Source organism: Aptenodytes forsteri, unplaced genomic scaffold (genome assembly GCF_000699145.1).
Source record: "Aptenodytes forsteri isolate BGI_AS27 unplaced genomic scaffold, ASM69914v1 Scaffold26, whole genome shotgun sequence".
NCBI lineage: Eukaryota > Metazoa > Chordata > Aves > Sphenisciformes > Spheniscidae > Aptenodytes > Aptenodytes forsteri.
Window position 1 is genome coordinate 2,886,644 of NW_008794125.1, and position 15,290 is coordinate 2,901,933.

Consider the following 15,290-nt stretch of genomic DNA (forward strand, 5'->3'; position numbering starts at 1 on the left):
CCAGAAACACTTGTGGCAGAGCTCACGGATAGCTGGATTTCAGCATCCACTCTAGCAGCATTCAGGGATTAGCAAGGAGTCCCACTGCTGCAAGGCGTTTGAGGAAAAAGGCATAAAATGGCTGTTGGGAATTCTGAGCAGGTTCCAACTCGCAGGAGCAGAAAGCTCATTCATTTAGCTGTAGTTATCCAGGCAGCACGAGACCAGGGCTCCTCCTGTACACTCCTCACTTTTACAGCATTGCAGAGTGGTCACTCAAAATCTTCTGTTCCACTCAAGAACACTATGGAAGCCACCTCTGCACAGAGGACATCCTTCTGGGAAAGTTCAGCTATCAGCCTGACCCACTCTGCTGCTGCTTCTACTTTTTTTCTTCTCATGTGGGAATAGTGTAAAGAGCTGCAGCTTCCTTGAATGTGGGGCAGGACAGGAGAGCTCCCACCCGACGATCAAGCTACAGCAAGAACATCACAAAATGGCTTCTTTATGCAGTGAAACAAACAAACAAACAAACAAAGGAATCCCAAGTCTTAATGCTTGAGGTTGGATTTTTCTGAATTTGTTGGGAAAGGAGCATCTCCCATCCTCTCCTGGGCACGGATGAATGCCAGAAAAAAAGGAATCCCAAGTCAATGCTTGAGGTTGGATTTTTCTGAATTTGTTGGGAAAGGAGCATCTCCCATCCTCTCCTGGGCACAGATGAATGCCAGAGCCAGGGTAAATACAGTGCAATAGCAGAGGTACGGCCCTGCATTCTCTGGGCTTTCACCCTTCCTTTGGGAACTTGCTTGCTCTTTCCGTCCTTGGTGCTCCAAGACTCCGCTCGAATCCAAGAGAGAGATGGAAAACCCCATGAAAAGCAACACTCACCCTCCGTGTAATGGATTCCTGTGAGAGGCACAAAACAAAGGTCTCGTTGCTTGCTAGAGACCTTCACCCATTGCATTCCTGGGCAGAGCATCATTTCACAAAACACAACTTTTCCAAACTTATTGAGCATTGGTGAGTTTATAAGTGTGGAATATGCAGAACACAGCCATCCACGCACCAAGATCTCCTGCTGCATAGCAGGGCATCCTACATAACCAGTACATGCCTTCGTTACTTGGAGGCAGCATTGCTGTTGAAACTAGCGGGCAGTCTCCTATGAACATCTAATCACTACAGTTTATAGCTTCTGGACCTAACTAAAAGTGCTGCTATTAAAAGCAGTATAAGTTCTTTCAGAATTTTGCATAATAGCCCCATAACTCATTTATAAGGGAATGGTAAGGTCTCCAAAGGACTTCTGAAATGACTTTTTGGAAGTAGGAGGTTCTCTGCTATCACTAGGAAAACATGCCATGCATTCTGCAAGCACTATCAGTATGGACTCTGGCTACGCTGGTTAGATATGAGTCCATAAAGACCTTCACTCAAAGGCTGCAATTTAGTCATCGCTACACATTTAAAAGCACGCTAACCACCAGGTCCAGGCGGCTGATGGAGACTGCTTTAGCTACGGGCTGCGAGATATCCTAACCACCCGCTTTGGAAAGTAACACTTGAAGAAACATTTGCATGGCTCCTTGCTAATTGGCGAAGTTTAATTCAATAAGCGTGCAGTTAGAGGTGATTTTAAAAGACTAACTTTATAACATTTCACACTGGTGTTGTCAAAACATATTGTCTAATTACCTTCTCCTTTCTTGGCTGATTGATAAGCGAGGGCAGAGCAGTGCCTCTCTGAAGTCAATGCCAATTCTGTGTCAGTAATTGGCTGGCAGGAGGTGCCAGAGTGTCTGAACTAAACTTTTATTCCCTGGAGAAAGTCTAGAACTAACTCGACTTCTCAGTCCTCTGCTCCCATATAAATATGCGTCAAGATGCCTTTTTCCCTGGGACTTAAAATTACAGTGCAGAATCTAATGGGAACAGCGGATGTTTCACAGAAAAATGCTTGTGAAGTGTCTGTGTGTAGTTTAGGAGGTATATGTAATTCTAAAAGACTGTGTAGATAAGTAGGAGAATATAAAAATTTATGAGCAGCAGGTGGCCAATTTAAACCTTGTTTTTCCCCCCTCTTTTTTAACTGGTTTCCAAAAGGGTCGATAAAATTTAATGCTAAGTAAAACTAATTAGCCTGCAAGGAACTGCTGCTGGAATGACACTTATTCAGTTCAACAAAAGAAATGTTTGGCAGATGGAAGTTCGTTAAAGCAGAGCTCACTATACATATTTAATGCTCCATACTCTGAGTCTATAACCTGCAGTTCATCGAGGCATTGCCAGTGCACACGATCAACAGAAAGCCACTATTATTTTTATCCAAAAGGTAAAGCCACTGACAAGCTTTGAAGTCGGAGAATATTCACTTGGTAGTTCCCACTGTTGGGGAACAGCAACAACAACAACAACAAAAAATAAAGGCCAAGCTTTCAAACTTCAATTCTAACAAAGCCATGCTTACAGTAAAAATGGCATCAAGTGAAATAAAAAGGCACCCAGCCAGCCTTTTCAACAGCGACCACACTGTGAAAGCAACTGTGTGAAAAGAGAGGTGACTGAGCAAGGATGGCTAGTGAGCGTCCGCAGCCAGGGCTTTTATTGTCAACCCAGTGATCAAAGCACAGGAGACCCTCTTAAATCTAAGGAAAATAATCTAATTTAAAAGGCAAAACAAAGAGTGGTGGTTTGGGGTTTTTTTTTTTAAATCAGATTAAAACAAGGGTGTATTTCTGCTGGTATTGTGCTGCTTTGAGCAGGCAGGATGAGAACAGCTGCGTCAAGTTTGAAGGCACTTCTGGAAAAAGCAGATGGAGGCGGAGGCTTTTTTCCCTCCCTATTTGATTTGTGCTGGAGTCCAGCTGTCCAAAGGGGAAAGAAGCACCTTTATTCCCTGCTAGATATTAAATGTCACCTGTAACTTCTCACAGAAAGAAAGTAATAATAAGCAGAGCTGCAGATGGTGCTGCAGAGCCCTAGCAGGTATGTTCATCTTCCAAAGCTGTTTGCTCACCTGGAGCAACCTGACAGACAGTATCAGACAAATGAAATACTTAACGCCTGCGCCTTCTTTGCTCTCCTGCCTCATACCCCCAGGCAGGCTTTGCCGAGTCCTTGAGAACAGGTTACAGCTCCCTTTGGCTGCCCAGTGCAGAAATACCACTCGGGACAGTTGCATTTCTCCCCAGCTGACCTTGGCTGAGAGCTACAGCAGCCTCCACGTCCAATGGCCTCCTACACCTTCCACAAACACCTCCAGCTCACCCGAGGGCACATAAACTCCCTACAGGTAGATGCCAGCCAGCGCTTCCATTCTTGTCCGGGAGAAACAACCGGCTACTGACTGAACGGTTAAGAAAAATTATGCGTTTTGGGCAGCCCTGGATGAGGAGTTTGGCAGGCAGCTACCAAGCCCTTTCTTAGCACGGTGTATTTCCATCTTAAAACATGCCCAAATGAATACAGCGCTAAGGGGGGTTAAACTGGAGCAAGCAGAGCAACTGTACGCTAGAGATCTCACATATTTTGCATATTTACCTCTGGGGAAGGAGACAGTGCTACTTACAGGAATGTGAGGTAGTGGCACACGTCCATTTGCTTTGGCACTTTCTTGCATCTCTCTGCGATGCTGCTTTCGGAGTCTGTACGGTGGGATCCCATCTCTGCCGGAATAAAACAACAACATGCCCTGCTTTAGTGCCTTTCTCCAATACATTACGTTCATCTAAGCCTCGCTGCCACAGAGTGGCAGGTAGGAAACCCCTTTATGTTTGAGAAAGGCTTTGCACGCCCAGGGCGAGCGCAGAGGTACTCGCAAGAGGAATCTGTGTAGGGAACGATGCTCGCCCAAGGTCCCCGCACCAGCAACGCTCTGGCACTGGGTGCCGAGGGGACTTACACGGCATCAGCCGGGAGCAGAGTGAGGCAGGGCTCCTGCGACCGCTGCCCTAGGCAGAGGGCAGGGAGAAGGACTTGGACCGCATCCTGGTACCTTTTATAGTTGGTTGCTTTCTATAAAAGAGCCTGTAATGTACACAGTAAACCACAGGGCAGGCTAGGAGTGGGAGGAGGAGTGGGAGCTCAGTGAGCATCTACACCAAGGGGAACTCGGTCGGGGGACAAGGTATATATTTTTAAGAGAGCGTGACAACTTCTTAAATGGCTTATCAAAGCGAAGGGGTAGGCTCCACTGCTCTTAAGACGATCTCTAGCTCAGTCTGAAATTATGGGCTTGATACTGGAGTTACTGTGGGAGAGAACCTAGCCCTCGGCCCAGAGGAGGCTGGACAGGGTTAGGAAGGGATGCCGTGGGCAGCGACACGCAATTGAACCAGCTCTGCTCGGGTTTGTGCCCTTGCTGAAAAAGCTGGTGACAGAGGTCTCTGCAGAGGAAGGAGGCAGTGGTGGCAACAATCCTTGGTCCTGACAGACCGGGAGCCGGGTCCGTGGTTCTGCTGCGAGCTGGGGGATGGTGTGGACCTGCTCTGCTGAGCCGCGTGCAGCCCTTCTGCAAAGACGGTGGCCTGGGTGCATGTGGGTCCCCGTGACGGGGGCTCGGGGGGTCAGAGCCACCAGGGTTTGCTAAGCACCCCTAACGGCAAAGCATCACTTGACTTCAGGCGAAGAAAGGAAACACATTTTTGTTCTCACCATTGTGACCACCCTGCTTACACCCAGGGACGAGGAGAATGTGAGTGAAGTGGAGCCCAGTTACGAGATAAGGACACGGGCCCATCTCCTGGTGATACCAGGCTATTTTTAGAAAAATCAATGAATGCAAAAACAAATGCCAGCCTGGAGCTTGGCAATTTGGAGCTTTCCTTTTTTATTTTACGCATTTCCCTGATTCAGTAAAAGGAACCGTTTGGAAAGGCCGTGCGATGCCACAGAAATGGGTGGAAATGAATGGAGGGATTGGTTTGTCTGAAGTACCAAATAACTTCCACGCACACATGCTGTCTCCTTCCAACCCCGCACCACTCCGAGCAGGGCAAACGAGCCAGTCCCAACGCATCACGCACACATCCTTCCAACCCCGCCCCACTCCGAGAAGGGCAAACGAGCCAGTCCCAACTCCCAACGATCTCACAACGACAAGATGTTTGCACAAGTCAAACGTAGTTAGCATCTACCCCCCTCCCCAATTGCCAAGCACAGCTGCTTGAGAACATAAACCAAACAGTGTAACCAGCAGATTTTTAAAGTCAAGATGCCATTTGGCAAGGGAAACACCACGCACACATGCTGTCTCCTTCCAACCCCGCACCACTCCGAGCAGGGCAAACGAGCCAGTCCCAACGCATCTCACAACGACAAGATGTTTGCACAAGTCAAACGTAGTTAGCATCTACCCCCCTCCCCAATTGCCAAGCACAGCTGCTTGAGAACATAAACCAAACAGTGTAACCAGCAGATTTTTAAAGTCAAGATGCCATTTGGCAAGGGAAACACAATTTACTGCAGTGTTTTGCCTGCAAACCTCCCGAGTTACAAGCACCAGCCTGTGCAAGGATGGCCACCATCAGCTCTCTTTCCCATTTCCATCGTGCCTGCTGCCCCGTTGGCTCCCTGGAAATGTGGGTGCAGGCATCAGAAGAATGGAATTTCATGCAGTAACCCAGGCATCCAAATTAAACACCGTTAAAATAAAATAAAACCCGTGATTAATGACAAGTGCTTTTTAGTAGGAAGACAAATGAGAGAACAGAAAATTAGCCAGGCTAATTACAGCTCTGGCTAGTGGCTGCAGGTAATGCGGGAGGAGGAAGAGCGTGTCTGGGAGCATCACCTCCGCTGCGCCCGGCAGTGACACATTACGGGAGCAGAGCAATTTCCCCAAGCGTTGCTATACCGACAGGCTATTACGATAGCTTTCATTAGGTGGCTTCATTTTCTTTAATGACGAACCTCCATTTGAAAAATAACTTAAGAGTCACAATGGTTAAAGAGTTTCATCGCATCACGACACGGCTCTTTCCAGACTGGATGGCAACAAAACAACTGGCAATTTTTATGGGGGGGGGGGAAATCTGGGGGATTATTTTAGCCATCGCTGGTCGGCATCAATAGACAACATTTCAGCTTAACCGCCGCACAAAACCCGGGCACCAGAACACAACTCGCACGCTAAAGCCGCACGGCCATTCGCGGGAAAAGCGGCATTATAGTAGAAGGTGCAATTTTTCTTTCTCTCTCTCTCTCTCTTTTTTTTTTTAATTCTCCCCAGCAGCAGTCCCAGCGGAAAGAGCGACTTTTGTTCCCAGCACAGTAGCGAAAGGCTGATAATGGCCTCTAATCTATCCGGCTTCAAACACATGTTCAGCCCCGCTGTGCTGCCTTTGATGTCATTTTAACTAGATTCCCCAATGCCACCTCTGAACTTGGAACATTCCTTCGTTCAATGTACTGTGCCAACTCAACCAGAGGAAGCAAATTCAAAGATAAGCACTTTAATTTTATCCCAACAAAACCTTATTCAATAGATGGGGGGAAAGCAAGGAAAACCAATACCGTACTTTTGTTTTCCTTTTGTCAGGCAGCTTGCTTTGAGATGTTTTCAATAGATAGAGAAATAAATTATATATATAAAACTTTTTTAGAGCACATCTACTTTTAAAATAAAACTTTCCCAAACTGTTTTTCCTTGTTTCATCACGTGATTTTCTCTAGCACCAGAAAGCTCTGCGCTGAAATGTGACGGGGGGAGCAAGAGTATTTCTATCGTTTATGTAATGGTAATGCAATTGGTTTGCTATTGGGGAAACGCGGGGGCTTCCTCTCCCCTCCAAACCAACCTGCAAGAGCCTCTGGTGAGCAGGGAGGTTTTGCTGTGGCTCTGCAGTTGGACTCTTCTAACAAGGGCTGTCTTTGCTCCTCTGTAGACAGCCTCCAAACCCAACCATTAAGCCTAACAAGTTGAAAATCATCATTGAGGATCTTTTAAATTAAAAAGCTGTTAAACTTGTTTAAGTATAGCAGGACTCAAGGTCATTCTGGATCACTGGCCGTAGGAAAGACAGGAAACAAATCCACAGCGAAGCTGATATTTTCTACCAATTACTCTTATCAAAGCACCACTGTCACCAAGAGACCTTTCTCACATAAAGAAGCACGATGGGAAAATCGCCAGGCATTTTGGCCAAAGGCCAGTCATCCAAGGAATAATATTTAATCTGCAAGGTTTTCTGAAGGAGTAACCACTGTCCTAAACCCCTTTGCTCTGGGGAATGGCCATCCTTACTCTAGGGCAGGTTCGACTGGAATTGGGGAAGAACGAGCATCCTTCCGGCCAAGCCCATGGGCACCAAAGGCTTCCCAAGCGCCCGGGGGAAGGCAAAGCTCATCTCCCAACCAAGATAAGCCAGGACACATGATAGGACCCAGAGGAAGGAGTATTGTTGTTTAGTTGGACCACAGCACTGGGCTAAAGAGGAGGCATTACCTCTTGTTTACCCATTGTAAGCTCTTGCAGAAATAAAGAGAAGAAAGAGATGGACCTGAAGTATTTCTGCATCTGAATTGGAACATCACATGGCGATTTAATGCATTTCAGCTTCTGCCTGTTGCCTTCCTACCTAGATTTACCTTAATTTCCCTTGAGCGTCTCTGTTGTGACACCCCCCCACCCCCCCAGCGGCTGCCCCCTCTGCTTGGGGAAGATGCTATCCGTATGCAGGGGTTATCTGAGACAGCAAGAGCAGTTCAGGACTCACCATAAATGCCGTCGCAAGCCTGGGGCAGGCTCTGAGCAGCCTAGGAGGGAGGCAGAGCCTCAAAGCCCCGACCCACCACTGAACACCAGCGGTGAGCAACTCAGCCCCACCTGTGGCCACGGCATGCTTGCCGGGCTAGCGCTCGCCAGAGCTTTTCACCGTGTCCTCTCCAGACCTTGTCTCCACATAAACCAGCTAAAACAACACAGCTGCCATGCCGATTATAAAAACAGGTTTCAGCAGAGAGGACCTGAGCTGTTTTGCCTACAAGGGCAAAGGAATTTGTATGACACAGGAAGACTGAAAAATAATCAGCGGAGTGCAGGCATTTAAGAGCAATGTTTTTTAAGCCACTCAAAAAGCAAACTCCTCGAACAACAGGGACTGATAACATATTCGTTATATAAATTCAACCCATTAGAACAATATTTACCAGCGCTTGGAAAGACATCCTGTTGAAAGTTTGTCTTTTAGGCAAGCGTGCTTGTAGCTGGTAGCACAGAAATGACTTTTCAAAACACTTAGGTGAGCTGGGCGCTCCCAAAAAGCCTGCGCCTGCCTCCCTTTGCCCCAGCTCAGGAGGCCAGATGGCCAGAGCATCGCCCAGGTCTTTGCTAGCAGCTTTGCACAGCTGGGCTGTGCATGCAGCCACATCCAAACCCCGCTTTGTCATGATCAATACAATATCAAAGCTTGGACGGGAGCTGGTGACAACTGCAATACATCAGAGTACAAGCAGCCGCTCAGTGTGTCTGCCTTCTCCACCAACTTGAGTTGGCCAGCACTGGAAGAGCACGCCTTGCATCAAGCCATGCTCTCTGTGCGCCCACACTCCTTCCTGGTTTACTATTAGCACTCCTCAATTAGCCGACGTTTGCATCCTGATTGTCTGGACACATTCTCCTCTGATGGAGGGTCACGGAGGTTTCCGCCTTGGGATCACACCCAGTTCATGCGTTGCCTTGGAGCAGAAGCTAGATTTCTTCATTACTGAGCTTGACTGCTGTATGCAAACAGCACACACAGGGAAGAACCTCGCTCATCAGCAAACAAGGCTTTTATTGCCATTTTCCTCAGAGGAGGCCTAAATCCAAAGCAATGAGACATGCAAGTCTTGTCAAGCAGCAGGAGTCCCTTCTTTAACTTGCGTCTGGTTGTTCTTCATTTTTGCTGCCTTGAGCAATTCTGCAAAAATTCCTTTGAAACTCAGGAGGCAGATAGGTTCAGCAATGCCATGTAAAAACCGAACAAAACCTGGTACTGGAGTTTTAAAGGATGTAATGAAGAGCAAGTGTTGAAAGCAGACAGAGTCCTTGTAAGCCAAAGGTCAAGGCTGTATGTCCAGAATCCCAATTTGGAGATCAATCTGCATGCATCCAGTTTGAGATGCACAGGAAGAAAGATCACAGGTCTACCCTTATGATTTTTGAGACTTACTTAAAATGAACCACTGAGATTGGGTTAGTTATTAGCAGAAGGCAGCACACGTATCAGTGGTAATTAAAGTCCTAGAAGCAGCCTATGGTGGGCATAGAAGGGATAAAATGCCTAAAGGAAAAAGGAGCAAAGAATAAAGAATGCATAGGATGGTCAAACAGAAATTATTCTGCCTGTGAAAGAAATAAATTATGGCTACTGAAATAAAAATTAGGAGGGTGAAGAACTCTGGCATAAATGATCACAACTTATCACAGGTATAACCATCAGTGCAATCCCACGAGCCCGCTGAACCGGTGGAAAAGGAAGTGCTAAAAGCTAATTAATTTTGGAGAGTTCTTACATCTGTCTCTCCTGATAACAAGAAGTTACATGACCCCTGCTAGCTTCAGAGTACCCCTCCATATAAATTGATGAATATGAAGAATCGCAGAAGGATGTGGCAAAGCAGCTGGATTTGTATCAAACTGAGCCTTTAATTAGCGGTCCTCTACAGCTTTCTGTCCCAGGGGCATCCTCCGCCTCCCATGCCCCTTTGGCCAAGGTCTGCCTCCTCCATTTTGCAACATGACATGGATAAGGTTTGAGGAGCCGGTGCCGGTGAGCAGAGCGGACTCAATAACTGCTCCTAAATGGCTCCAAGCCTCTGCAGAGCTAGAGACAAACACGCTACCGTCTCGCATAGAGCCACCACAGCAGATACAAAAGCGCCCTCACCATGTCGCACATTCACCAGCTCACTGTGTTAACTGAGGGCAGGTGGGGAACTCTTGCAGCACCCATTAACATCCGCAACACAGGCTAGAAAGTTTCTCCAACAAGGTCTGACAGCTCCTGACATTCACACTGACACTAAACGGGCCTCTTGGAGGACTTTGTGTTTACAGCACTGCCATTAATAAAACCCTCTCCTAATTCTGTAAACCTGTCATCTTTCACTTGAAGAATCAAAGGGTTTCTGCTCTACAGAAGGACACTTTGCATTTGCACTACTAAAAAACAGACCAAACATTGAATATTTTTGCCCCAATCCTTTTTTTTATCACACAGATGCAGTCACAACAAAATCCCGTAACCCCTTTTTTCTCCCTTTGCAGACCATCTTTAAGGAAGGTATCTCATGGGTGAGATACAGGGTGCTGTCATGAAGGTAGGAACTAGAAAAAAGCAAAAAGGATTTGGCAGAGGCTTATCGGTACAAGTTGTGTTAAAGTGCAGCGGTCACCAGACATAAACTACAACTGGTCAGTCACCAATCCTACTGAAGAGCAATTGCAGACTGAGCACAATTTGGCAGCAAAAAACCTCCAGAGGAGAAGTACCCAGCTAAGCAGAAAGCTCTGTCTGACATTCAGAAGATACTACATCTCAAAACACTTACTACAAAGCCATCCAACGTTTCCAATATTCTTGCACCTGGCAAGAAACACTGCAGGAACTCCGACCGAGCATCGTTTATTTTAGTTCACTCAAACCATTTGATCTTGCAAATGTTCCCAAGACCGGCAAGGCTGAGTAGCCTGCACAGTGACAAAACAATCCTGCTTGAAAGGAAAGCGAGAATGATCACGACCTTGGTCTAGTCAGATATTCCCCCCAACACCAGCTGTGGCAAAACCTCCCCCAGACCAACACAACAGCAGCACCACCGCTACAGAAACAAACACGCTATTGTCCCACTTATTGCCCCACCAGACTGGAGTTACTTACACGCTGCTGTCCGTCAGCGACATCGTATCGGCATCACTGGACATGCTCTGCTGCTCGCTGTCGTTGGCACTGGTCGCTGGTGCCAAAGCATAGCCTGTGTTGACATAGTAAGGGTTAACAGGCTCTCTCCACGACCCATGCCTGCAAGAAAAATGAGAGAGTCAAATTAGAAGGACACAGCCTTGAGCATTCTCTGCATCACTGGGCAGAAGGACCCTGCCTGGAGCCCCAGCATCGGTGACAGGCTACAGACTAAGCTGTGTTAAGTTGCACTGATAGAACCATGAACAATTTGACTCATAACTGGAAGCAAAAGGGAATTCGTGGGGTAATGACAGTGATACTATTAGAATTGAAGAAGAGAGGGAACAAGACTATATGGAAGAAGTCCAGTTCCCATCAGGATTTATTGTGTCCATCGGCTAACTGCTTAGCATCGTCATTCTATGAGCAAGGCAGGACATCTGAAAGCAACACCTAGATAATACGACAGCATTTTTCTTAGTCAAATCAGGTTTCTTTCTACTCTTCCAACTGCAAGGGATGTGTAGCACGGCTCACCCATTCTATGCTTGCTTTTGCACCCCTCTCTACTTTACTACAACATGTTTGCCAAGAGAGGGAGGTAAAGCAAGAAAAGGCTGTTGCTAACAATGCAGTACCTAAAGCCGACCTTGAACGTCACACTCGGGTACATCAAGCACTTGCAAATTCCACCAGGAAGGACCATCTAATCGCACCAGCTTTTCCAATGGACAATCTGGCCGTGGATCTATGGAGGCTACTTTGTACACAACCACATGCCTTGTCCTGCAGACACGTTATTCAAGTACACGTGCGAGCAGGCCAACCTCCTCTTCTTAAAGAAAATGGTAGAAGAGAGACTGCCTGCGTGAGCTAACTTGGGAAGAGAGTTCCTTGCTCAGGAGGAGACCTGCATTAATGGTGAAGCAGCCTGTGAAACAAGCAGGCAAGCAGCTCCTTCACACTGACTCTGCCACTGGCATAGAAAAGCTACTGCTGCCAGCGTGCCTCTAGCTCTGCTATACCGCAGGACAGTCAGGCCATGCAGGCATCTTGTTGTCACTGCAAGTCATTTTGCAGTTTGCCAGAAGGAGGAACAAGTTGAAACATTCACACCAATAACAGCATCATTTAATCCCTCACTCTCCCTGCCTACCCCTCTGCATGAAGAGCAGCATTTGTAAGATATCCTGAAGTTGATAAATTCCTGGGTTTTCCAAGCTCTGTTACCAGCTCTGAAAACCAGAGTCCTGTTTTAATTCAGATCACGAAGCTCATCAGCATGATCTTTTATTAAGTAACTCAGTAACCAGCACCTAGTTGATGTGGTTTGTAATGGACCTTGAGCAAACACCTCCAAGGAGGACATATCACGCAATTTGTGCTTCCCTGTTCTGCTGCGAAAAGCTTTTCTGGCTGTACTGCAGTGGTCAAAGTCCTACAGACAACAGAAAGCAGTCCCTGCCCTGATGAGTTTACATTTCGATAAGACAAGGAAACCCATGAGAAATGCACAGATGGAAGGACTGGAGGCGAGGAAGTCACCAGGCAAAGGCAAAAGTTGGCCGTTTCTGCATATTTGTACAGAGTACGAACACAGGATAGCCACTGCATGAACTGGGACTAGCAGACAATCCATTTAAGGTAGAGCTCTTCAGAATAATTTATGTATAATATGGAACTCAGCGTACAAGGATGGAAGCATTACCAAAGTATTTTAAAACCTGAATTTGACAGGGCTATAGCTTTCAGCTAGCACACAACTCATATAGCTCCTATTCACCATGTCCTTCTGCTCCTAGAACCAATTTTCCTTGTAATACAAGGCGTCATGGATATTTGCTGGTCACTAAGAAAAACGATATTGTTTTAGGTCCATTATGGGGTCAGTTAGAAACAAATTACCCTCCTATTCTGACAAAGAGAAAACTAATATTTTGCTTGCCACAAACCAACAACACCTCCAAGCTATTTCTCCTCGGAGGACAAAGCTCAGTGTAGTTGCAGAGTGGTGCAAAGAGCATCCAAAACTGAGTCACCTGAGGTTTTTCACGACTGTTTGAGGCAAAGGCGGTCTTGTGAGGTTTCTCCACGCTTGGGTGCAGTACAGAGTCAGTTGGGTACGAACGCTTACGGGCACCGTGGGATGGCGAGTCACCACGGACGTCATCTAGCACACAAACTTTCTGTCTGTCACTGTAAATGCACTGGAGCAACCTTATTTCTATATTCCACCAGTTTTCAGAACAGCTTTCTAGGGCAAATATTTAAGGCTGGAAATAATTTGAACAAGTTCACCCTAAAAAGCAAGGTATAATAAGTGAAAACCTTACCACCCCCCCTTCACCAGTTCTCCCCTTGCGTAACGGTCCGTTCTGAGCATTAAAGGAGCGCTGTGCAGTGCAACCCTCCTGTCACATCCGATATGACAATTGCGTGATGGAGGCTGATACAACCTCTTAAATTGAGGCAGGAATGACGGACAGCTCAGGCCTTCCCTGCGGGCAAAGAGACGGATGCTTTTTGGATAACCCAATTAAAATATAGCATCAACTTCTAGTGGACCTTCTGCCAGGACTATCTGGAAGCAGCATGGATTATTCTCACAGTATATTAAGAAAGCACTATGATATATAGAAAAAAAAATGCAGAGATCAATCAATTTCTCCTTTGTATCTGCTGATACAAAGGCAGAGCAGGAGAGAGCATCTGAAGAGTTTGTCAGGCATGGATCTGAGATGGCTGAAGGAACCAAGAGCGAGCAGATGGGTGCCGGGTGGTCCCTGGCCCCTCTGGAGGAGTTGGGATGGACGGGCTCTCCTGCAGCACTCCATGGCTGTGGACTTCCCACTGAGGATGCAGGCAAGAGTCTGGTCACAACTGTTGTATTTAGCTAAAATTACACACTTAAGCATGTATACAACAGGGATTACTTCCATTTTAGCTCTGCCTCTAATACATCAATGCAAATGTAAACTTTCGGTAAGCGTAAGTAGATGGAAAGGGTATAGGATTTCAAAGCAATCATAACAGGTTACATTACTTTTGAGGAATCCATCTGTATTCAATCCTTCTCCTAACGTTCCCTCTCTCTGACAACTCTCTTCAGCTGGCTCCTATCACTATTTGAATGTTTTGTGCCGTGCCTCTGAAGAACGCTTTCAACATCTATTAGGAGGAAAACATTAAAGGAACATGGAGTCTAACAGAAAAAAAACCTGGTCACTTCTGATCTGGGAGGGGAGGCTGCTTTAAAAGGGATACAGGCACACTCGGAGCGATTTGAAATGTCAGCTAAAAACCTCACATACCGAGCTCTATGTGCTGATAAGGGCGATAAAAGGAAAGGTGAGCATTTAAAGTTAGACTTCACAAAAATTCCTGCAGACTTCCGGAATTTTTTTTTTTTTGATGGAAAGAGCAATGAACGGTTTTGAAATGAACACAGAACATTTCACACATCGCAGAAATAAAGCTGCATGTCTCTTATGCAGCTCTCAGTTGCTCAACCCTCAAAATAATCACATAGGGAACAATTATAATAGAGATCACAGCGACCCAAGTAAGTCAACCTGACCAGCTGCCTTTTCTTTGCATAAAGCCCTCCACTGACCCCTGTCAATTCTGGTAATGCTGACAAGGGCCAAAACTGTGGTAGAAAACCAGCAAGCACCTCCTTAGGGCCTCCTTCTACCTGTTCAGAGTTTATTTTGCATGTTGTCTTGGCTGCATCCCATCCCCAAATCTCCCACTCCTCTAACCAAGACCAGCACACGGCACTCTGAACATTAGCACCGTCAGATCTTGGAGCTTCAACGTAAGTGCCGAGAGACGTGAGGTCCTCTTCAGTCCTCTTGCCCTAGCTGGAGTTCCCACTGCATTGTGAGTCCCTAAGGGCATCCTTCTCCTTCCAGCCTGGGATCCCCAGTCTCCTTCACACAGCTCCCCACTGATGGCTATTTCAATTTTAAATCAAAGACGGAAAGTCCCCAATTTTTGCCCAACATGCTACTTTTTGCTCTTTGCAAAAAGAGCATGCTCTGGCTGGCATGCTCTGGAGAAGCACTGCATCACCTTTAGAATCCACAGTGGGAGAAAGATCTCACAGATCCTGCCTGCAAACCCAAATCCACACGGCACTCCCTTTGGTTCTCAACAGTTACGTACCTACTTCATTGATGTTCTTCATCAAGCATGGAAAAAAAAACCTAAGGCAAGAAGGAAACTTCCTTGGAGATGAAAGACCTGTAGGCAACTAATTTCTGTAGAATTCAAATTTTCATTGGAGGGATGTCGTGGTTTAACCCCAGCCGGCAACTAAGCCCCACACAGCCACTTGCTCACTCTCCCCTGGTGGGATGGGGGGGAGAATCGGAAGGGTAAAAGTGAGAAAACTCGTGGGTTGAGATAAAGACAGTTTAA

The 15,290-nt window shown here is 46.6% G+C and overlaps 1 protein-coding gene across 2 annotated transcripts in view; it reads right to left on the reverse strand.

Moving 5' to 3' along the window:
* AXIN1 (axin 1) overlaps window positions 1–15,290 on the reverse strand; it is a 73,693-nt gene that overhangs the window by 21,277 nt on the left and 37,126 nt on the right. For both annotated transcript variants that reach the window (XM_009277737.2, XM_009277729.2), the window contains exons 2-3: window positions 10,845–10,985; window positions 3,551–3,647 (exon numbers count right to left, since the gene is read on the reverse strand). In XM_009277737.2, the coding sequence (XP_009276012.1) occupies window positions 3,551–3,647; window positions 10,845–10,985 (238 nt within the window). The remainder of the gene's footprint in view (window positions 1–3,550; window positions 3,648–10,844; window positions 10,986–15,290) is intronic.